Source organism: Euleptes europaea, chromosome 1 (genome assembly GCF_029931775.1).
Source record: "Euleptes europaea isolate rEulEur1 chromosome 1, rEulEur1.hap1, whole genome shotgun sequence".
In the NCBI taxonomy this organism is placed as follows: Eukaryota; Metazoa; Chordata; class Lepidosauria; order Squamata; family Sphaerodactylidae; genus Euleptes; species Euleptes europaea.
Window position 1 is genome coordinate 112,870,232 of NC_079312.1, and position 23,428 is coordinate 112,893,659.

The 23,428-nt window shown below is 40.4% G+C and overlaps 1 protein-coding gene across 4 annotated transcripts in view; it reads left to right on the plus strand.

Annotated features, from left to right (window-relative positions):
- The window catches only part of GABRB2 (gamma-aminobutyric acid type A receptor subunit beta2), a 152,874-nt gene extending 130,023 nt beyond the window's left edge, over positions 1 to 22,851 (plus strand). The window contains exons 8-11 of one of the 4 annotated variants that reach the window (XM_056857356.1): positions 45 to 289; positions 8,649 to 8,759; positions 18,331 to 18,381; positions 22,426 to 22,851. In XM_056857356.1, the coding sequence (XP_056713334.1) occupies positions 45 to 289; positions 8,649 to 8,759; positions 18,331 to 18,381; positions 22,426 to 22,773 (755 nt within the window). In that variant the 3' untranslated portion in view covers positions 22,774 to 22,851. The remainder of the gene's footprint in view (positions 1 to 44; positions 290 to 8,648; positions 8,760 to 18,330; positions 18,382 to 22,425) is intronic. The other 3 variants (XM_056857364.1, XM_056857372.1, XM_056857380.1) reach the window with 3 other exon arrangements.
- The last annotated feature ends 577 nt before the right edge of the window (positions 22,852 to 23,428 follow it).

Here is a 23,428-nt window from a genome sequence, read left to right on the forward strand (position 1 = left end):
AATGTTTGTGTTAAATTAGAGTTTATGTTGTTGGTTTTTCCCAGGGATCACAACGGTTCTAACAATGACAACCATCAACACACATCTCCGAGAGACACTACCCAAAATTCCTTATGTGAAAGCTATTGACATGTACCTAATGGGATGCTTTGTCTTCGTGTTCATGGCCCTACTGGAGTATGCCTTGGTCAACTACATATTCTTTGGCAGGGGACCACAACGTCAGAAGAAAGCAGCAGAAAGAGCTGCCAGTGCAAACAATGAGAAGTTGCGAATGGATGTCAATAAGGTAAATTGAAATGGAGTATATTACAGTTCCATTGTTAGAACTTTAGCATGCAACTCCTGTTCAGCGATACTGTGAGTCTGCCTTGGCTTGAAACAAAGAGTCTTTCCAGATGACTTTTTCAAGAAGCAGCTTTCATTCTTAGCACTATTCTTGATCTAGCCCTAGGTTAACCATAGGTTTATTGTGAAGGAATAGTCTTGCTTGGGAAAGAGCAGATGGTCATGTAAATTAAGAATGATAGGCATCTATTTGAGGGGGTGGAAAGAAATTAAAACTTTTTTTAAATCAAGACAAGTTGGGGCTTTGAGGCAGGGCTTAACATAAGAACATAAGAAATGACATGCTGGATCAGATGAAGGTCCATCAAGTCTGCTGGTCTGTTCACACAGTGGCCAACCAGGTGCCTCTAGGAAGCCCACAAGCAAGATGACTGCAGCAGCATTATCCTGCCTGTGTTCCATGGCACCTAATATAATGGGCATGCTCCTCTGATGCTGGAGATAATAGGTATGCATCATAACCAGTATCCATTTCTACTAGTGGCCATGAATAGCCCTCTCCTCCATGAAAACGTCCACTCCCCTCTTAAAGCCTTCCAAGTTGGCAGCCATCACCACATCCTGGCTTGATTTTGTTAGTACACATTTTCCCCTTGTTTTTGGTCTGTTCAATTACTCCCCCCCCCAAAAAAAAATGATGATAAAATAAATGAACAGATCAAAAATGGAGCAAGGGTGGCACTTCCTAGTGAGTCACCTGACCTGTTTGCAATTAGAGTCTTTGGCACATTTTCAGTCGCAAACATGTGCACTAGCTAGAGGAAGAACTGCCTTTTCTGGTGACACAATATTATAGTGCTGGAAGAAAAAACCAGTATGCACTTGGCTTGGAAGTATGCCCATGAGTGAAGGTGCCTGGATCTTGAGTAACGATTGCATGCTTATTGCCCCAAAAAGAATCATCTGGAAAGGCCTTTTGATGCCTCAGCAATCCTCCATCCTTTAGCTGGGATCATCTCTTTACTGAAGCTTTCTTTTCTTTTCTTACGTTTAATGGGTCTTTAAACCTGTTCCTTAGAGGAACAATCCAAAATGATGGCTAAAACATGAAGAGCTGGAGAGCTGTATGAAACTTTATGACACAACCAAAATGGCCTAATCTTTATCTCTCTTGTAAAGATGCCAGTGAAGCTGGATGAAAATACCACTTTCGTTCCACTGAAATACAAAACGAACCTCTCTAATATATATTTTTGTAAAATTATGTGTATGCAAAACATGGAAGAGTTTTTACAGCATACATTTTAGTCATGGAAATGCAAATTTGATGTCAACATTTTCAGAAAGTAGGACATCTATCGAAATTAAGGAATTGTGATCCAAAATAAGGTTGGTTCATACAGCTCTGGGCTAGAATTTTTCATTTCCCCACCATTGCCACCAACAGCTTATTATACTAATTTTAGTAGTAATTTTAATCAACTCCAGGTTGCAAATAAGCTAAAGCAAACCACATAGGGACCGGATAGGCAGTTGGCACCACTGTCACACTTGCTTTATTTTGCTTCTCTTCATATTTAATGCATCTGTGTAGAACCTGCATACGTAGACGCAAAGGAGACTGTATTTACTGGTATTTGCTGATTTTTCCATAAATTGAAGTAAGATGCTGTTTTTGTTAGTGACTTGTAAGAAGGACCAGCTAATCGTCTAAAATGAAGACATTAGATACACAGCTTGACTCTAACCGTCTTTATGCAGAACTAAATCCCACTGATTTCAGTGGAGTGAGAGCCCCATGGCACAGAGTGGTACGCTGCAGTACTGCAGTCAAAAGCTCTGCTCACAACCTGAGTTCGATCCCTATGGAAGTCAGTTTCAGTAGCCGGCTCAAGGTTGACTCAGCATTTCATCCTTCCGAGGTCGACCAAATGAGTACCCAGCTTGCTGGGGGCAAAGTGTAGATGACTGGGGAAGGCAATGGCAAACCACCCTGTAAACATAGACTGCCTAGTAAACATTGTGATGTGAAGTCACCCCATGGGTCAGTAATGACCCAGTGCTTGCACAGGGACTACCTTTACCTTTTATTTCCAAGTAAGCTTACTTGGGGTTGCAGCCTCAAGCTGAATTTGACACTGTTGCAAGAATTTCAGGCTGAATACTCATGCTTCTGTGCAACTGAGCTGTATATACTTGAGAAGTCTAAGATTTGGGGCACATTGTTTATTTAAATAAAAGCTCCTGGGGTCAGTCAAAAGCATTTTAACTGTCCAAAAATGTAACACAAGAGATCCATGATTCAAATGTCCTTAAATTCATTTAAAGGCACCTGTGTGTGTGTGTGTGTGTGTGTGTGTGTGTGTGTGTGTGTGTGTGTGTGTGAGATGGGGCAGGGGGAGAGGGAGAATTGTAGCTGCAGCATAGGGGGGGCAGTGGATATGTATCCCTTCTGTATGTTTCCTGTTTTCCCCCACTGGAGCAGCTATTAGTGCAATAAGGAAAAGAGATGGACAGCTATTTTGGCAGATCACTTCAGTTGTAATTTAATCTGTCTGTGCAGGTAGCCCTGTAATATATAAATTTATAACATGCTTAGCAACCAGAATTAGCAATGTCCTTATCTTCATGATAAAATACATTCGTTTTCCAATTTGCTATGCTTGTTTCTGTCTCCAGGATTTATAGTTGTAACTCTGCCTCCAAACCCTTGGCATCCGTTGTTCTATAGCAGCCCCAACAAGCAAGAAAAGGAGGGCTACATCATGTACAGAGCAAAAAGGAAGAAACAATTGGAGCAGTGGGAAAATTTTCATTCAGCTCTGAGACCCCTACATGTTTTACATATGCTGCATTAGGGGGATCTGAAGTAAATACAAGAATAAATAAAAGCTTAATTCCTGAGCCTAATATTATATTCTTGGATGTGTAGCTTTTGAAATGCTGCTGTATTGACTGTTCTTTCCATATGCTCAGGGTTTTTTTAGGTTTATTTGTTAGCTTGTTTTTGTCTTTTAGTCAATTCTTTTGAGGTTTGTATTTAAGATTCTCCCCACCCACCAACAACGTGCACAGGGGTCTTAGAGTTGAATTACAATTAATTCTCCCATTCTACCAGTTGTCGCTTGTTTTTTTGCTCTGTAGCAACCCCATCAGCCACACAGTCTATTTCCCTCTGAATCCCTAGATTACAGGACAATGAAAACTTGTTAGGACTTCTTGGTTTCTTCTCTTAATTAATGTTCAAAAATGGTGCAATACACAACCCTCCTTGGCTTTTTCATCATTTCTACTATAAAATGCTATGAGGAAGGATATATTAAACGTTTATGCAAACTATAAAAAGTATTCTTCCTTCTGCATTGTAGTGTTCATACAGCAAAGGCAGCAGTTCTTCTCCCCATAGAGGAAAACAATGTGGGGGCTTTCAGGTAAGAGAAGGAAAAAGTAGTGGGGATGGGAATGAGATGCCCCTCCACAAGTCTTTGTGGGTTCCTCCCCTGTCAGTATATCTAATTCTCAGCATGGTTCCATCTGTGGATACTTAAATCCAGAGACTGGAGCCATGAACAGAGAAGTAAGATCTTTTTACAAAGCTGATAAAAGTCCCAGTTTTGCAGAAAAATCTGAAATATTTTTTTAAAAAAACTTTAGGGTTAACCCCCTCCCCAAATAATAGAAGCAGTGCCTGTAGGTTTAAGAAACAAATGCCTTCTCAGTGGCTGTTTGTGAGGGTTACGAAACCACAACAGTAAAACCAGCCTTCAGGCCTTGGGTTATGTCAGCAAGGAGCGGGATTCTTTTCGCCTTTGAAGGAGAATTCATTAGGGCAAGGCCCAGCAGAAACCACCAGGTGAATGGCTGCTATGCAGCTGCTACCCCATTAAAGCCAGTGTGATCTAGCGGTTAGAGTTTCCAAATAGGATCTGGGAGATCCAGGTTCAAATCCCCACTCTTGCCGGGTGACTTTGGGCCAGTCATTCTCCCTCAGCCTAACCTACCTCACACAATTGTTGTGAAAATAAAATGAAGGCAAGGAGAATAATATTGGTTTTTTTAGGCCCCCATAGTGGAGAAAGACAAGGTATCAGTGAAGTAAATAGTTTAAGATAGCTGGAGATGAGGGGCAGATAAAACGTCGGGTGCTTGCGGACGGAAAAAAAGAGAAAGATGCAAGGAAAGGTGAGGATATGGAAGTTGCCAGAAGGAGGGAAAGAGTAAATAATGTGGGGAAGGGTGTACAGGGCAGACTGAGGTGCTCCATCCTAGTCTTTGCAGGTTCCCCATTGCACAACTGGGTCTGCCAGGTCACACCACACAACTGGGCCAGAGGCTGTCAGGGAGAGGGAAGGAGGAGAAGCTGAAGACGGGGGGCAGATAATGATTGGTTGGTTGGTGAGTGGGAGAGAAGGAAGTAGAAAAAGGAGAAAGGCGATAGAGGCTTTCACGGGAGGAAAAAAGAAAATAGTGGGGGAGGGGGAAATGAGGTGCTCCTGTAAATCCTTGCAGATCCTCTTGCTTTAATCTGTTCCTGTTTCAAGACTATTGTGAAAAACCTCAATCTGATCCTTATACCCTCAGAATAGTATAAAAAAATAACCCAGTGCAAATCCACAGAATATGTTTGCTTCTGAAAGAACTGTGACTGGCCTAGCAGGCTTCATGGGGAAGAGTGGGGAATTGAGCCTGGTTCTCCAGATTAGAGTCCGCTGCTCTTAACCACTACACCACACTGTCTCTGCAGGAATTCTGCAGGAATTATTTAAGTATTTGTAAAAGAACACAAAATATATATATTTTTGCTGTAGCAGCTTCCACAGCTAATGCAGCATCAAAAAGTCTAATTATGGCCGCCTCTCTTGGCTGTATGAACCTCAGTACTGCAGACTCCTCCTGTATGCTTGGTTTTCTAGCATGTGTGGAAATGTATAGATTATACATAATGTATAGATGAATGGCCCAGACTAGCCTGATCTCAGAAGCTAAGTAGGGTCAGCCCTGGTTAGTATTTGGATGGGAGACCACCAAGGAATACCAGGGTTGCTGTGCAGAGGAAGGCACTGGCAAACCACCTCTGTTAGTCTCTTGCCATGAAAACCCCAAAAAAGGGGTCGCCATAAGTCGGCTGCGACTTGACGGCACTTTACACACACATAGATGAATACTGCTTGACTGTTCTCATGAGCAGGAAATGAAGAGAATCATGGACTGCAGAATTAAGGTATAAATGTTAACTAGTTAGTGCACACTTTAGCAACGATCAAAGGGTTTGAGAATGCGGTTTCCTGCTGAGCTAAAGTATTAGCTACAAGTATACCTCCAGTACATCATATGGCATGGTTGTTTATTTTGGCTTATCGAATTAAAGATTTGTGTGGGAATACGTTGTGCATGTAACAAGTGACCTTTTAGGACAAAGCACATTAGATGAAAAACAGTTTGTGCAGAAATGCAGAGCCGCATCGAAAAGCGGTATATATTTGGAGGGGTAGAGACAGTCTCATTATATGCTGTAGGGTATTGAAAGAGAAGTAATCAAAGAATACTGTATAGCTCGCTGAATTGAGTAGTGAGCCTCGTTTTTCCTCAACTCCACATACTACATTAGCTTAAATAATAACTGAGGATTGCTTTTGAATAGGCAGAGACCTTTGTCCCTATGATGTGATGAACTACAGGCAGAGATAGCAACCAATTCAGCTATTCTACTATAACGGCTCCCCTGCCCACAAAAGCTTCCAGATTGTGTTTGCAGAAATGGTACCTCGACTAATCTGGATAGTAACTGTAGCCGAAAAGACGTTATTGATAAAGACTTCATTTAAAAAATGAATTTAGAGTTCCCACCGTGAGCAATTCTACTTAATTCATTCTGTTATAAGTTTAACAACCATTACATTTTAAATTGAGGACTAACTTTGTTCTTGTCCTAATAACTGACTGTCCTCAGAATAGACTCTCCTCCCTTCTGTTATTTAATTATTGCCATGAATGCAGCTGTTCAGTTTTACCTAGAATGAGAATTAGGACACCCAAAAAAAAAAAAAAAAAAAAAAACAGTAAACAATATGATCTCTACAGGAGGTATAAAATACATAACCTACGGAGTTCAGTGTTTCCCCTGTGTATAAACACCTACTAAATGCTACATGGTAGAGAGTTTGTTCTACATTTACATAACAGGAGGAAGGATGAAACATAGCTGTCAAATGTTTATTGTTATTGTTATTAATATTTATTGGACTTTTATGCCACCCTTTCTGACCAGGTCAGGCTCAGAATGGCTCATAACAGTTTCACACAATTAAAACCAACAACAATTTACAATTTAAAACTATAGCATAACTTAAAATCCAAGGCACCCTTAACCATACACAGTAACAATAAAGCCATAGCAGGAAGGATGAAACATAGCTGTCAAATGTTTAAAATAAAGCCACAGCAGGAACCAAACAGAGGGAAATATAAAGGAATAAACACAATCCTGCAGATAAAAGTAATAATATATATCCAACGGTCATAAAGGAAAGGAAGGGAGGCCAGCAAGATGGAAACCATTGCTGTCCTCAGCCATATGCCCGGTGGAACATCTCAGTCTTACAGGCCCTGTGGAATTGCTTCCGGTCCTGCAGGGCCTGGATCTCACTTGGCAGAGCGTTCCACCAGACGGGGGCCAGAGCCAAGAAGGCCATGGCCCTGGTCGAGGACAGACAGATTCTTTTCAAACCAGGGATCACCAGTAAGTTGTTTCCAGCTGAGCAAAGTGCTCTTTGTGGGGATGTATTGGAACAGGTGGTCCCACAGGTACGATGGCTCTGGACCATTTAGGGCTTTGAAGGTCAATACCAGAACCTTAAACCTGATCCGGTACTCAATCATGATTCAAGTGTGCTGTGAAATCCATTTGTTCTATGTTTTGGTCTCAGTCTTCTCTTACCAATTATCTCATATGGCTTGGAATATCCATCCTATACATGTGTGAGCTTTGAGTTTATTTATTTGACCTTGCATCCCATTCATTTAATCATGTTCTGATATTGCATTGGCAGAATGCATAGAGAAGGTGCTAGTAGGGGTATGCATTTTGTAAAGCAGAACTGGGGAAAAAATGGCTTTTTAAACTGTAGCCAGTAATCCTGATCCCGAAAAAGCCAAAAAAATCCAGCTTTTGGGGGGAATATTTTGAGATCGCCAGCTGCAGCAGTAAAAAGGGAAGAAAACCCCTTTACAAGGAAAACAATGGGGGATGAATGGGACACTGTCTCCATAAAATAGGACCCCCGTCCCAATCTTTACCAAACCTCGCAGTTCTTCTAAGGAGAGTCAGCAGCAGCTATGCAGAAAATTTGGTGCCTCTACCTTAAAAACACCCCCAGATGTTTTCCTTTAAAATAATGAAAGTTGACATGGTTTTTGTTTCATTTTTTAAAAATTATAGCTTCCTAAAAGAACCATTTTAATGTGAGTTATTCAGTATGCAAAATAGCAGGGGTGAATCTATGCAAAACAACATTCTGCCTCATGACCAAGTGTGTTTTCAAGCTCAGGTTGTTTTAGTATTGTCAAACAAAATGGCTTCAGTCAAACGTTTTTGTTTTTGTGGGAACCTTTCTACCCTAATACAATGAAATTTGACTTTAGGGTCCAAATATAATCTAGAATGCAATCGAATGGGTAGAAGGTTAAATCAAATTATATTTTACATGTTGAATCTGGATCCAAATAATCCTCGTGTGCAAAAGCAGCTCCATCCTGAAATCTTCATGAATTACCTATCTGATATTTTAAATGTCTAGTTACCAGTGCAAGCATTGCACGTATGCCCTGGGAGGTTAGTGCCAAGTACTATTATCATGATTATTTTGTCTGATTGTTTTTAATGTTTAGAAATATCATTTATTTATTCAAACAGCCTTCCCAATTCCCACTTTTTGTCACACACCTCCACTTTAGTGTACTGTCATACTGTTCGTTGCTCACTTTATTTGCCTCAAGCTCTTTGCGCACTTAGTTCTTATGGTATACCGACATGTATAATGATATTTCCTCATCTGTCTTTTCATGTGATTATTGTTTTGTTTTGTTTTTGCATGATGCAAGAATGTCCAGGTGCACAAAACATTTCATATGTTCGACACAGCAATGTCATCTTCTGGGGGGGCGGGTTTTCAATGAACTTCCTGTATTCTGTTATTCTCTTCTGTCTCTCTGCTTATTTAGAAATAATGGTTTATAAAATCTAATCATCCAATTACAAAGAAGCATATAGGGTTGCAATGCTAGTTCTAGCTCTGATCACCATTCCCTAATCAGTAGAAGCTAAAAGACTTATTTAGCGTATTCTCTACTTTGTCTTCCAGATCTTTTATAAAGATATAAAACAAAATGGGACCGAATTGCGATCCCTGGATCCCACTGGAAATCTCTCCCCAACTAGATGGACTGCCACTTACGATTACTCTCTTAATACGGTTAGATAGCCAGTTTTTGATACATTTGATTGTACTAACTGTCCAAAACATCTTATGTTGGCTTTCTAACCATAAGATATTGTATAGTACTGTATGAAATGCTTTACTAAAACCCAGCTAAAATATCCACTACATTCTCATCATTCATTATATTGTAAGTTCACTTGAATCCTTTTAGTTGAAAAGAGACTAACAGAAATAATTATATGTGTTACAATGTCAAAATTCATTAATTGGTCCAATAGATTTAGTTTGGACCCATTCTGATGTAGTGTTTTTATTTTTCTCTGAATCATCCTTTGTTTAATATTGTTGACTACTGAGGATTCTAAAAAGGCATGACAGCAGCTTATTTTAAAAATTTAGAAGGAAAAATGGCCCCATCTAGACACTTCAAGTGTTAAGATTTGTTAGATTTTTCACAGCTTAATGAAGAGTGCTTATTTTTGGATGCATTTCTGGTTTTAGATTTGTAGGAGGCCTGTTTTGTTTTTGTTTTTTTTTGGTTTTTGTTTTTGGTGCAATTAAAGCACTTTTTTAGTATAGATCCACATACTGAGGTCAAGTTTTTTTACTTCCAACCTGGCTTGCTAGTTATTTGTAAATGTTAATACATTTCCATACCTTCAACCATCTTGAAAACTGATTCTATATTTCCTTTCACACTGCTTGGCCACTGTGCCATTTTGGATTTGCTTCACTTCTGATTTTGTGCAATTGTTTCCATCAGCGAGCAGGATTTTTCTCCTCTTATTCCATCCAAGCCTCTTATCGATAACTTCTTAGCTTTGCTACAAGCCTTTTTGTGTATTTCATCTGCCTGCAGCCTGAGGGGGTCTGAATATTGTTTGGTAGCTAGGCAACCAAACAATTGGATTGACTCAATAAAGGAAGCCACGGCCCTCAATTTGCAAGATCTGAGCAAGGCTGTCAAAGATAGGACATTTTGAAGGACATTGATTCATAAGGTTGCCATGAGTCAGAAGTGACTTGACGGCACTTAACACACACACAGCTAGGGAACAGAAAGGGGAGGGGCTGTGGCTCAGTGGTAGAGCATCTGCTTGGCATGCTGAAGGTCCCAGGTTCAATCCCCAGCATCTCCAGTTCAAGGGACTAGGCAAGTAGGTGATGTGAAAGACCTCTGCCTGAGACCCTGGAGAGGTGCTGCAGGTCTGAGTAGACAATACTGACTTTGATGGACTGAGGGTCTGATTTAGTATAAGGCAAATTCATGTGTTCAAAGAGAATTGCATTAGAAAGGCTACCTGAATTTTGACCACCAAAAAAAGAGCCAAGATGAAAAATATATTTATATCTTTGTTGAAAACATGTGTATCCTACTTCCCTCCCAATCAATGGAGCTCAAAGCAGAAAAGTCAGAGGACTTTGGTAACTCAGGTCTGCTGCACAGAGACAATGTCCATTTCTCCATCTGCTTGGTATATCCTGCTGGAGATATCTACAGCTGCCTTGTCACATTCCTTTTGTGTTCTCTGCAAAAATTACTCAGGGTCCATCTGCATTTTGGAAGGACTGTAGCTAAGAGAGAATACCATGACATTATGGAACTGGGGCAGGCATTCACACACAATGCCAGGTGGGGGAAAATTAATGTTAACAACAATAGGGATGTCCTTTCCACCAACATTGCACTGGTGACTGTAATCTAAACAATGAAAATGTGTGATTTGGAAGTAATACTGAGTTTGACTGAAGAAGGGAAAATTGTGTTGAAGAAAGACTCATGATTGCCACTTTTAGAAAATAGCCATGCCGGTCTGCAGTAGAACACTTAGATTCGAGTAGCACCAGTAGCACCTTAGAGACCAACACGCTTTTGGGGTTACAAGCTTTTGAAAGTCAAAGCTTCCTTTGTCAGATAGACGTAGGAATAGAGATCTCTGAGTCTTTATATCTCAACCAGAAGGTGGGAGGGGTGTTGTAAAGAAAACTCAGGCTGCAAAGGTACAATGCGTATTGTAATCAGCTTGATTGGAGCAGGGGCAAAATGTAAATCTTTATTTGTACTTCATACCATATAATCTCTGAAGAAGCAGCTTCCGTTTAATGCAGCAGTAAGATTAGGTATAATTTTAAAGCAGGAAAGGAGGCAAAGTAAAACACAAAGAAAAGGCACATTGAGGTGATTGCCCCCTTCCATACCTAAGCCCTGTATCACCACTCATCTTTTCTTATATCCAGAACACTGCTTACTGTTTAAGGAATTCTACACCTTTGCCATGGTTAAGTAAACCTGATTTTCCACCATGGTAACTTGGGCATTTGAACCATGGTGTCAGAACCCTGAGAGAAGTTATATTCTAGATCTTAAAAGTGGAAAAATTCTAAAACAACAACAACAATAAAAGTAGTCTACCAAAAACCACTTCTGTGCATATTTTTCAATTGAAATTGCATTCATTTCATGCTAAAACATTTTTAAAAGCACAAAAATTGTATTAATGTTGACTGTGCATTGCTGTTGTGTAAGATATTGCCCTGACCTGCATAGTCCAGGTTAGCCTGATCTCGTCAGATCTCAGAAACTAAGCAGGGTCAACCCTGGCAAGTATTTGAATGAAAGACCTCCAAGGAATACCAGGATCATGACATGGAGGCAGGCAATGGCAAACCACCTCTGAACGTCTCTTGCCTTGAAAACCCTACAGGATCGCCATACGTCAGCTGTCAATTGGCAGCAAAAAAAGGGGGGGAGAATTTGCCATGAACCACCAGTGCACAAGTCATTGCTTGTGATCTCTACAGTAGCATTATATAAGCATTTGGTGGCAGTCTTAGCCTGTGGGCTGTTATGGAAAAGGTCACAAGGTAACTTATTCATGCCATCTGTAGTGCTTTCCTGCTGACATCAGACAAAAACTTGAAGTCTGCTGTGTTCTCCCTGTCCATAGTCGTGATCCCACAATGCCATCTTTAATTTGCACCAGGGCAGTATTTATACAGTCTTTGCTTGTTTAAAATGTATCAGCTCTCTTACATAATCGAACAATCCATCCTCCATTGCCTTTAGGCAGCTAATTAACTCTGACATGACAGAAACTTTCATTAAACGTACTCTATTTTTTTAAATAAAAAAAATAAGGTCTTTTAAGAGAGGTCTTTTAAGATGCAGCAGTCATGAAAAAAACACAACAGGCCAGGCATCACAGCAAAAGTGCAGCCATTTCAAAGTTCATGAAAACTTACATATGAAAAGCATTCTGACTTATAGTTGGAGCCAAATTATACAGCTCATGTTGTGTACTAAGTTGATACCATATTGGTGTGACTTAGGGTTCCCAATTGCCTGGTCAGGGCGAGCGATTCCCCTCCAACTCACTGGGCTGCCCGCTGACCCTCTGCTGGCTGGGATGGGGGCAGAAGTAGGCCAGCTGGGATGGTGGGTGGAGATCCGCACATGTGCGCCCCGCACCACCAACACTTCCGGGTTATGCAGGAAGTGCAGGTGACGCTCTAGCAATCTCCCCCAAAACTCTATGGTTTCCATAGAGTTTTCGGAGGGGAATCAGTAGAGCATCATGCATGGCCACCTGGATGAGGCTCCTGCCGGAGGACAGATAGGACCTGGCAACTCTAGCATGACTGTTTGATTTCTTTTCCTCTTGCCCACCTCAGGGAACAATATATCCCATCTCATTATACATGGCTGTCACACATTTCAAATCTCAGAATGTTACATGGGGGAACCAAAAAATCTACTGCCTTAATTGCCATTATTATACTGCACAGCCATAGGATTCCATATAAAAATTCTAGCCCTGTGGCTGTGCTGGAGCTTTCTTCTCAATCCATGTTTACCATTAAAGAACAGTTGAACTCTATTTCAATTCCCTTATAAGCAGGATTGCTGGCCAGTTTTCCAAAAGTTTTTCCTCCTTCTGGCCAGTTGCCAGATGAGGTTCTTTTCCATATAGTGGAGGGAATAGGTTTATTTTGTGCCTTTAAGGCAAATGAATTTGATGCACGGCCCTTTAAAAAATACACGGCTTGCCGTTGATTTTTACTTTCATTTTCAGCCAAGGCTTTTCTGTGCATCAAAAGTGGCTTCTCCTACTGCTGTTACTGACACCTACTGCCTTTTTTTTTGCTCCCCTTTCTCTCCCAATGTATCCTCACCAGAAAGAGTGAGAGCACAGCACTGCAAGCCTCCATTTTGCCCTGCATTTGTACATTAGTAGGTTAGAACAGAGAGGTTTTTTTAAAACTGAAATTAGATTTACTACCAACTCTGCTAAAATGTTTTCCAGACTCAGTTGCCAGTGATTTTTCAGTCTGGTCATATGTGTGTTTACTCAAAAGTAAGTCCGATTGGTTTGGATCCCATGGAGGATTTCCACAGGCAAGGGGGATTATTTGATTATTCCTCCTCCTACTGCAGACCTGTAGTTCTTCCACAACTATTCCCAGGGGTCTTCTATCCCCTAGGAGCAGCATTTTGGGGTTGGAGAGGGAGCAAGCAAGGAAATCCCTTCAATCCATGGAAATCCTGGATATTAGGGGGCTCATTTCTAGGTAAGTGTGCTTAGTATTGATGCCTGGAACATATGAAGATGAAGTCCTACCATAGCTTCAACTGAGTTATTTTGACTGGTGGTGGTCCTGAGGATCCGAGTGTATTGCTTGTTGGGATTTGTAAGCACATGGAACTGTATCTAAGCATCTTAGATAAAACAGAGTATTTTCTGTTTGCTTCTCCCTTTTACCCCTCAGCTTGATCCTGAACACATGGGCTCAATGCCTTTTCCCACTGATCCTGTCCTTGGGTAGATAGGCCCATGCCAGATTTATGCCATCAAGAGCTAACAGGTCTGCTTGTAGAACATCTTGGGTTGAATCCAAAGATACCCTTGTTCAAGTGGAAAGTATTTCTGATCAAGCAAGTAGGAGGCCTGCAATTTCTACAGCTTTCCTAGTTGAAATACTCTTATGTATTCCATGCCATTCTCGAGGCTCCTCTGACCTTTTCATGTGACTTGGGGGAGAGGGGGGAGGGTAAAGAAGACAAGGGAGAGTAGGAAGACTTGATCAACAAAATGAGTTTGTACTCGTAATTCTTAGCCTTCAATCTTTTATGAGCCCTTTTTTATCCCTTAGCTTAGCCAGATACAGGGAGGGGAAGGTGGCATGGTATATAGCCCAATCTCGGAAGCTAAGCAGGGTCAGTTCTTGGAAGAGAGACCTCCGAAGAAGGCAGTGGCAAAACACCTCTGCTTCTCACTTGCCTTGAAAGCCCCTTGTTGGGGTAGCCATAAGTCAACTGCCACTTGATGGCACTTTATACATACACACAGAGCCAGATACAAGTAGAAAAAGGGCCAATTCATATAAGCCAAGTGGAACAGGAGATACTTCTGCACCATTTTGATCCCATGATACTCTGAGAAGTTCTTCTAAAACAGGAGATGATGGAACAGGATAGAACTGTATCACTTGGATATATTCTAGAGATGTTTAGCCCAACAGATTTGTCTCTAGGCTGCAGACGGGGGGAACAAAGTAATATAATTTCAGATGGCTGGAGGTAGTATGAAAAGGGCCTCATCTGCAATATATACTTTCGTCCTGTTGTCTTTTCTAGCACACAGGTTGTGCAGAACTTCAGAAATCTGTTGAACCTTTTTTACCGAAAGAGTAAGAAAATATTTGTCTGCAAAACTGATTAGGGTGTTGTGTGCTACTTAAGATGCCAGATTACCAAAGATTGAAAGAAGGATTCAGTATCAGTTATAAATTCAGTATATGCATTGAACAAGCAAACAAAAAAGAAGAATGTAATATCTGCTCTTCTAGCATAGTTGAAAGGCATAGTTCTTGAAAAGGTTTCATGTTTCCTTGATTTTGAGTGGTAACAGTATAACATTTCATATAACTTGTTTTCTTTAACGCACGTATTAGCTGTTAAAGAGTTCATTCTTTTGAGTGGATAACTTCAAACTCTGTGTGTGTGTGTGTGTGTGCGCATACGCACCAGTGTGCCATCAAGTCACAGCTGAATTATGGCGACCCCGTGGGGTTTTCAAGGCAAGAGACGTTCAGAGGTAGTTTGCCATTGCCTGCATCTGCATGGGCTGAGAGAGTTCTGAGAGAACTGTGACTGGCCCAATGTCACCCAGCAGACTTCATGTGGAGGAGTGGGGAATCAAACCCAGAAAATCACAATTAAATGTAAATAGTTCTAACCTTTCAGTAAGAACTGGAAAGATCAAGGACTGCAATAAATTATAATGAATGAATGATCGTTATTTATGGTACCCGGTTTTTTGTCACACATCATTCAGAATGACTCCATTTTTTGAGGATAGCCATTAAGAATGTTATTATTTAAACTAAATTAATATTTTCTAAATTTTCCGTGGACTGTCAAAAAAACAAATCAGTGGGTTATAAATCAAATCAAGCCTGAACTGACCCTAGAAGCTAAAATGACTAAACTGAGGCTATCGTATTTTGGTCACGTCATGAGACGACAAGAGGCACTGGAAAAGACAGTCATGCTAGGAAACGTTGAGGGCAGCAGGAAAAGAGGAAGACCCAACAAGAGATGATTGACTCAATAAAAGAAGCCACAGCCGTCAATTCGCAGGATCTGAGCAAGGCTGTCAAAGATAGGACATTTTGGAGGACTTTCATTCATAGGGTCGCCATGAGTCGGAAGCGACGTGACGGCACTTAACAGACACACACAAATTTTCAAATATTTACCAAATGTTTAATTTCAGTGACTTTTTAAAAGTTTCATGTCAATTGGTTTTAACATTATATCATGTGACTTGATAGACAAACTGCCGGTCTGTATATTAGCTGCAATATTTAGATCTCACCCAGGACACATGCTGAGGCCCAACAGTGTAGTGCACTAATACAATGTTAGTGAAGTATCTGGCAGTGATTGGTTTAACATTACCAAACAACAAGCTGAATAGTCTGCCTGCTGCCATTGTTTAGTCTTAAGGGTGTCTGGCTGCACAGCCTAACCTGCTCAAATGCTACAAATAGAGTAGTCAGGTCCCTTTTCGCCACTGGTGGGAGGTTTTTGGGGGTAGAGCCTGAGGAAGGCAGGGTTTGGGAGAAGGGACTTCAATGCCATAGAATCCAATTGCCAAAGCAGCCATTTTCTCCTGGTGAACTGACCTCTATCAGCTGAAGATCAGTTGTAAAAGCAGGAGATCTCCAGCTACTACCTAGAGGTTGGTGACCCTGGCTACAAAGGGGCATCAGAAGCACAATGGCATAGACAAAAAGGTGCATAATAGGACCCCAGGAAAGGAACAGAATAGGACTGTACCAAAACAACTGAGAAGATGGACAAAGGGAAGCAGGGTGTTGGATCCCACTACTTTTTCACCCCATCTTTTCCCATTTCCCTTGCAAAAGCTCTCATCCCACATGGCTTTTTACTACGTATGACATGGTCTGGGGGTGGGGGTTGAGTGAGTGGGTGGGTGGTTTTCTTTTTTCAACAGCGGAATAATTGGTTGGATCCAACCCAGGATGTCCAGGAAAGAAGGGCTGAAAGATGTAATGGCCCAAAGGAATTTGAGAAGAAGGGGAAGGGCAAAGGCAGAAAGTGGTACAACTGGCCATGAGCTTCACCTTGGGCTAGTCACTGTTAAGATTGCAAGCCAAAGAAGACTTTGTGGGGTGGAGACTTAACGGAATGAAATCCCTTGACATCATGGCATCATTTTGAGTTTAAAGTGAATGCTTGAGCAGCTGAAGACACAGGGAGATAACGTCCAGTTAGCATGGGATTGCCAACCTCCAGGTGGTAGCTGGACATCTCCTGCTATTACAACTGATTTCCAGGTGACAGAGATCAGTTCATCTAGAGAAAATAGCTGCTTTGGAAGGTGGACTGTGTGGATGGATGAATAGAGAGAGAGACAGACAGACAGACATTGAAGTCTCTCCTCTCCCCAAACCCTTTCCTTCCTTCCTCAGGATCCACCCTCAAAATCTCCAGGTATTTCCCAACCCAGAAGTTCACCTGAAATGATGTTATGATGTCAGGGAATGCTATTCTGGCCCTTTCATTTCCCCGCACAGGAGCAAGGGTGGACAACGCGGGTGGGAGTTCCCCCACTCCCTCCCGGTAAATGGCAACCCTGGTCACTTGCTCAGCACAGGGTTGTTGTGAGGACAAAATGCCGGGGGGGGGGAGGAACTTTTTGAAAGAAGGGGAATATAAAAATCAAATAAATAAATGAGGGAAGGTATTCTTGACAAGGAATTGCAGTATTAAGAGCAACAGAGGTTCACATATCTATTTCAACAAAGGTGTTAAATATTTAATAAAAGGCCTTTCAGAAGACTGAAGGAGAATGGACAAGGCCCATCTCCTGCCTTTGACCCATTCTTTGGCTGAGGACAATACCTCAATTTCTGTGAGTGTTGCACAGGTCTCTTAAATTGTTTTGCTCCATCTGACTTCAGTGAGATAACATTTTTTGGCTATACTTATCTTCAGGTTTGTTTTTGAAGCCATACTTTAAGAACAGGCAGTTTGCAAGCAATAGAATATGACTATATATCTGGAATTTAGTACCTCATTGACATGAAGCATGTTTGATAATAAGTCATATGAATAAATGGACCCTTCAGAAGTATCTTTAGAATAAAGTTTTAGAAAAGAGGGAAATATTGCTGCATAACTAAGTTACTGATGCAACTTTGATTAGAATAGTGATTTCCTTGTTCAGAAACTACTGCAAAGTATTGAAGGAACTGCTAGGCTAAGCTGACCCAAAATTTCCTTGTTATATAAATAGACTTTTTTTTTATTGTTACTCTGTATGTGTTACACACTCTTCCTTTAGATAGCCATCATTTTGGACATTGGCTGGGATTGGTTTCTTATACCCGGTTTATGAGCTGGGAAGATCAGCCAGGTCTCATGCTCCTTGGTCAACTTTCTACATGTTGATCAGGAGTAACAGTGAAATCCATGTTTGTCATTTATCATGTTATCGTTTAGAGTGATCGTAACACACCATTGATTCCTGAGTTTAAGTAAGTATTTTACAGTTTGGCATTCATCTTCTATGTGTGTGATTTTTAAAATTGTTTTTTCCCCTTCTTATCTTTACCCATCCTACTTCCCCTGCTGTTTGGAATTTTTCTTTGTATACCTAATATCTGTTTTGCATCATCAGAGAACTTGATCCGTGGCTGAATATTCCTTCAGCACCAAAAGCCTTTTTTTTTTTTACTGTTCCCCATCATGTTCTAAACTCACATGTTTTCCACTTACTCCAGAATAAGTTTTACATGTCATCATTTCTTTCTAGGTCAAAACTGACCAGTTGGGAGAGAGAGAAAAACCCTACATTTCCATCACAAATTTATGTTGTCTACAATGTCAGGGCCAAGACAACAACGGCAGGCCTAAAATGAGGATACACTTCTGCTGATTGTTGGCTCAGAGCGCCCTGTGCTTTTAATTAAATTGCATAATTTATAATCATAGCCTATAGTGCATTAATTTTAAATGAAAGCTAACAGCTACTTTTTCTCTAAGGAAACTGGTCTTGATTTTATTAACTTACAGGACAGAAGAATAATTGGCACATATCATTGTCCAGAAATGTATTCAACAAAGGTATATTTTATTGTTTTCTAATGATTTTATCCTTAGAGACATAAAGCAGAGGTCTTGGACCATTAGTGGTCATTAAAGATCCCATGGCACTTATATTTTTTGCAACAGCTGGCATCTTAATGCCAGCATCCTTTTCCAAATTTCAGTTGTATTGTGAAAATGTCTCCTACTTTCTGAACCATCCCCACCATTCACCACCACCCACCGCATAGTTTCAATTGGCTACAGCTTTTTTTTTGTTGTTGTTCATTTCCTGTTCTAAAATACAGTGTGTCGTTTTGGCAATGTCAGATAGCCACCACATTTCGCCAGAGAGGTGACTGCACTTGTTGGTGAAGTGATGTCGCTTTCTAAAGTCTGTACATCGGCTTTGGGAGCCTTCCAGATGAGAGGCTTCCTGTAGATTTAGTGTGTTTCGCTGTCATATCGTAAGCTTTCCTTTAGCTACAAGCATACATTTTCATTAGGGATGGGTGAACCTATCTGTCACAAGGAAGTTTGAAGTTATCTTCCTAATCTAAAACTCAAACCTCTGTTTCAGGTCCAAAGATTAGGTCAATTTGCTCTCTGTCATTTTTCTTCATTATAAGATTATGTGCTTCCTGGTTTGAAAGTACAAGTCAGGCATTACTGAAAAGAGGCATCCAAGGAAAACCTGGCTTATTATGTATGAATAAACATCCATTCTCTTACCTACCTACCCTCAGTATAGGACAGCCGGAGGTTCATCCATTACTAATTTACTGTTATCAAGTAATTACCAGTGTTTCTTTGGAAAAGATTAAAAGACCTCCAGCCTTCTTGAGTTGTGGTGTTACCGGGCAAGTGTCTGATAACTGCAGAAAGCTTCCTACAAGAAAAAAAGGAGTGGTGGTAGATGCCATACACGCTGGAAATAATTTTCTTTTCTTACTAAATTCTCTGAAAATATGGCAGCTTGCTGAAGTTGGACCATATTGCAGTTACTGTAATGGCAATGTCTGCAACATTCACACAAAACCCCAACGCTAGCTGTTTGGGAACTTGATGTGTCTAATTATATTGGGCTTTTGGCTGTGTTGTAAACAATCACACTCAGTATTCTCATAACTAATGTGTGTGTACATAAATTTAATATTTAAAAAAAATCTGTATGGACGTCACCCACATTTTTTTATTTTGAAATGAAATATGTAGAAGGCTGAAGCTTGGTTTGGCCATTGAAGTTTGGGCTCTGACTGGAAATAGAAAATGAAATTTTCAAAAAAACTTTGCTATCCTGCTTGTTTGATTCACTCCCATTCAACCTCCCCCTCCCCCCTCCTACTGCTCTGTTGCCAGTTCTCCTATTTTTTAACCTCAGATTTTAATAGAAAAGTGCTTTATTTGTTTCACAGTCATCATGTACTTGTCTCAAAGCTAACTTGCTTCTTTTTGAACAGTTTTATATTTAGACGTTAAAGAATTTACTGTTCGTGCTAAATGGCAAATTCTTTAATGCTTGGTGCCATGAAGTACATGTCATAATAAGCAGGGTTTTTTCCATGAAAAAATATTTATCTCTTCCTAGGACTTCAGAATTCAGTGATGGGGGGGTAGTATTTTAAAAGATTGTTGTGGTTATGTGTATATAAATGTTTGTTGTGGACTGCAGAAAATGTATGCTTGAGTATTGATCTATTTTGTTTAAGGGACCTTTTGTAGTAAGGGACCTTTTCCAGGCATTCTGATCAGAATTATATTATTCCATTATAGGCTAGACACTCGGTGGGCGAAAACGCATGGTCGCTTTAGCCTTCTTTATTCCCTGATTCAGCCAGGATCGAACGCATGTTCGGCGAAACTCATGTGTTCGATCCCGGCTGAATCCTGGCTGAAACAGGGAATAAAGGAGGGTAAAGCGACCGTGCATTTTCACCCACCAAGTGTCCAGTATCTAAAGTATATCCTATTAACAAGTATTTTTGTGAACATCAGATAGGTTGCCAATGACAATTTCATTCCACCACATCCATATGTGAATTGCACACAGTACCTAACTTGGAAGATGCATATGATTTTGATTTGAAAGAACCAATGTGGAGTAATGGTTAGAGCATTGAACCCAACATGAAACTGGCTGGATCATAGTGGACCAGTCATTCTTTCTCAACCCAACAGAGCAACTGTGGAAATAAAATGAAAGAGGAGTGTAACAACCTCTCTCTTAAGTGTCACTCATGACAAAAATCTCAGTCAGTGGATTTTACACTAATGCGAACCAGTCCTTATTTTGATGACTATATTAATGTGATTTGGTTTATTGTGAAGAATGTTGAATTATTTGTAAACCTGACTGAGATGCAGGAGGCAGGATTACAAAAGAACAAGCAAATGTGTTTGTTCATTCCCTTAGCAGGATATAATATTCATGTTTAACAGTATCTGCTGCTTGGATGTTATAGCAACAGCATAGCCTCAGTTTTCTGCTCAGGCAAGTCTTTTCTCTTTCATAGAATCATTGTTATAGGGGAGCTTAAATAAATGTTAACCCAACTCCCTTCAGAGCTTGAATGCACTTTGAACCCTGACTGACAACTGTTTCAGTCAACCATTAATGACAGGAGTTCTTCAGATTGGCCTTCCCCCACCTGAGAAAATAAACTCACTCTGGATTAACATCAGTTTTTTTTCTTAATAACATTAATTAAATAGTCAGCCTGCATTACCTGAGCCAGACTTCTAGCTCACTGATCCATCCCCTCAGCGATCAGAACCTTTCTCCCTAGAACTGCTGAAGTCTTTTGTTGACTCTGTTTTCCCCTCCCCATACATCCTAACATTCTCCCCCTCTTGAATGAATGTTACTGTGGCTCTGCAATTTCAGACCCGGGGAGGGATTGAAAATGACTCAATGGACGACAGGTCAGCTGCCCATCCATCACCACAGGGAGAACTGTATAGGTTCTCCTGAGCTCCCAGGGTGTGATACAATTGTTCTAAAATTGTAGATCAAATATAATTAGCTACCTTGGACTAAATTTCACCTTAATTTGTTACACTTGTTACAAGTTGGTATAATATGTGATAGCATAATAATTAGCATCAGTTAAACATTAAATTGAGACTTTTTTGATGTGATAACTTGGGAGGAGGGAACCATGACATACTAAAAAAGTCAACGCTTCCTTATAATACCTATTAAAGTTAAGGGCTGGTCCTTTCTATTCAGCAAAATATCCTAAATAAGCAATAGATATTTTTCTGAAGAAAAACTTGTGAACGACAGAGAGTACGTCTCTGTTCTATACTTCTTCCCAGAGTAATTCACTATGGCTCTTCTCACTTCTTTGTGTACATAACACCAGAAACATAAAATGGCATTTTAAGAAAATTCTATGACTTTGCAGATACCAATGATACACCAAAAATGTATAGTTGACACTTGTACTCTGAAATGAATGCCTGGTTATTTTTGCTGCAGAAGTACAACCTAGTGACATGGCCATTATTGTTTTCTGACAGGGCAAATGGTTCCAGGATAAATTGTTTATGAAAAGAGTATATTTATCCTGACCATTACAAGTTGAAAGATATTCAATGGCAGATAGTATCAAATCTGTATATCAAAATTTGAATTCTGAACAGAGAGTTTCCATGATGTTTTTAGTAGCTTGAAGACTGTATCAAAACACCAGGACTCGAAGTGCGGAACTTTTGGTTAAAGCCAGAAATTATATCTATTTTGTCTCATTCTGCAGTGCTATTGAGATCATTCTTACTGTGACCACTGAGCTGTCTTGTCAGAACAGAATTTTTAGGACTGAGCAGTGTAGTTCTTCATTCAAGTACAAAATAGCAGTGCCGCAGACTTCCAAGACTTCTGACAGCAGACATGTGCCATGGATGTTACCATATAATGGATTTGCCTGTGCTTTCAAAATGTAGGATCCAGAAATGAAAGTATCCTTGCAGGTTTAATTATATAGGCTTCTGTAGGTTGACATTGACAGCTAGGTATCTTAGGTCTGGTTTGGTTTGGGGGTTTTTATTGCTCACACTAAGACACCTTCTTTTGTTTTCCAGATGGATCCTCACGAAAACATTCTGTTGAGCACACTTGAAATTAAAAACGAGATGGCTGCCTCTGAAGCGGTTATAGGTCTTGGAGACCCGAGAAGCACCATGCTGGCTTATGATACCTCAAGTATCCAGTATCGGAAGGCTGGCTTACCAAGACACAGCTTTGGCCGTAACGCCCTGGAGCGGCACGTGGCACAAAAGAAAAGCCGGCTACGGAGACGGGCTTCTCAGTTGAAAATAAACATCCCTGACTTGACTGATGTGAATGCCATAGATCGATGGTCACGCATATTCTTCCCTGTTGTTTTTTCCTTCTTCAATATCGTCTATTGGCTTTATTATGTGAACTAAAAACAAAAGCCACACAGATACCAAGAACTGAATTTCTCTTCAAAACCGGTTGTACAGCCAAATGTGGGACCTAGGGAGGGGGAAAAAACCCTATTCAGGACAAAAGTTATTTTAAAACACCTTAGTTGCTGGCCCGCTGTATAAATCCTTTTTGTAACATTTGGATTTCTTTTGCAAAACTGTGAAACATGTTTAGTTACAGTACAAATGTATGCACCATGACTTTTGAAGATATTATTGCATCACATTGTGTGGAAGTAGAATTTGGCACTTGATCATTTCATTGTTTTCCCCAGCCTTCATTTTAACACCAATAACTTCATACATAGAAAGCTGTAAGGTTTGAGCTCTTAAGAGAAATGTATGTATCATGCCTCCTCATCGCATCCGAAACATACGCGGCGTTACCTGACTGGAGAAAGGGTAATCTTATGTGTATCATGCTTACAGACCATATTCCTACATTACCTGCGAAATACACGAACTTGAAAATAAGTAGTGCCTACCATCACCCCATGAGGATGAGTATCAGTGTTTTCCCAAGCAGTTCTTGCTTCTGGCTGTGAGAGTTAAAACTTTGAGTGAGGTTTCAAGTATGTGACAAGTTTATGCAAAAATCACAGCATTTGTTTAAAAGATACAGTGTTGTGGTTAT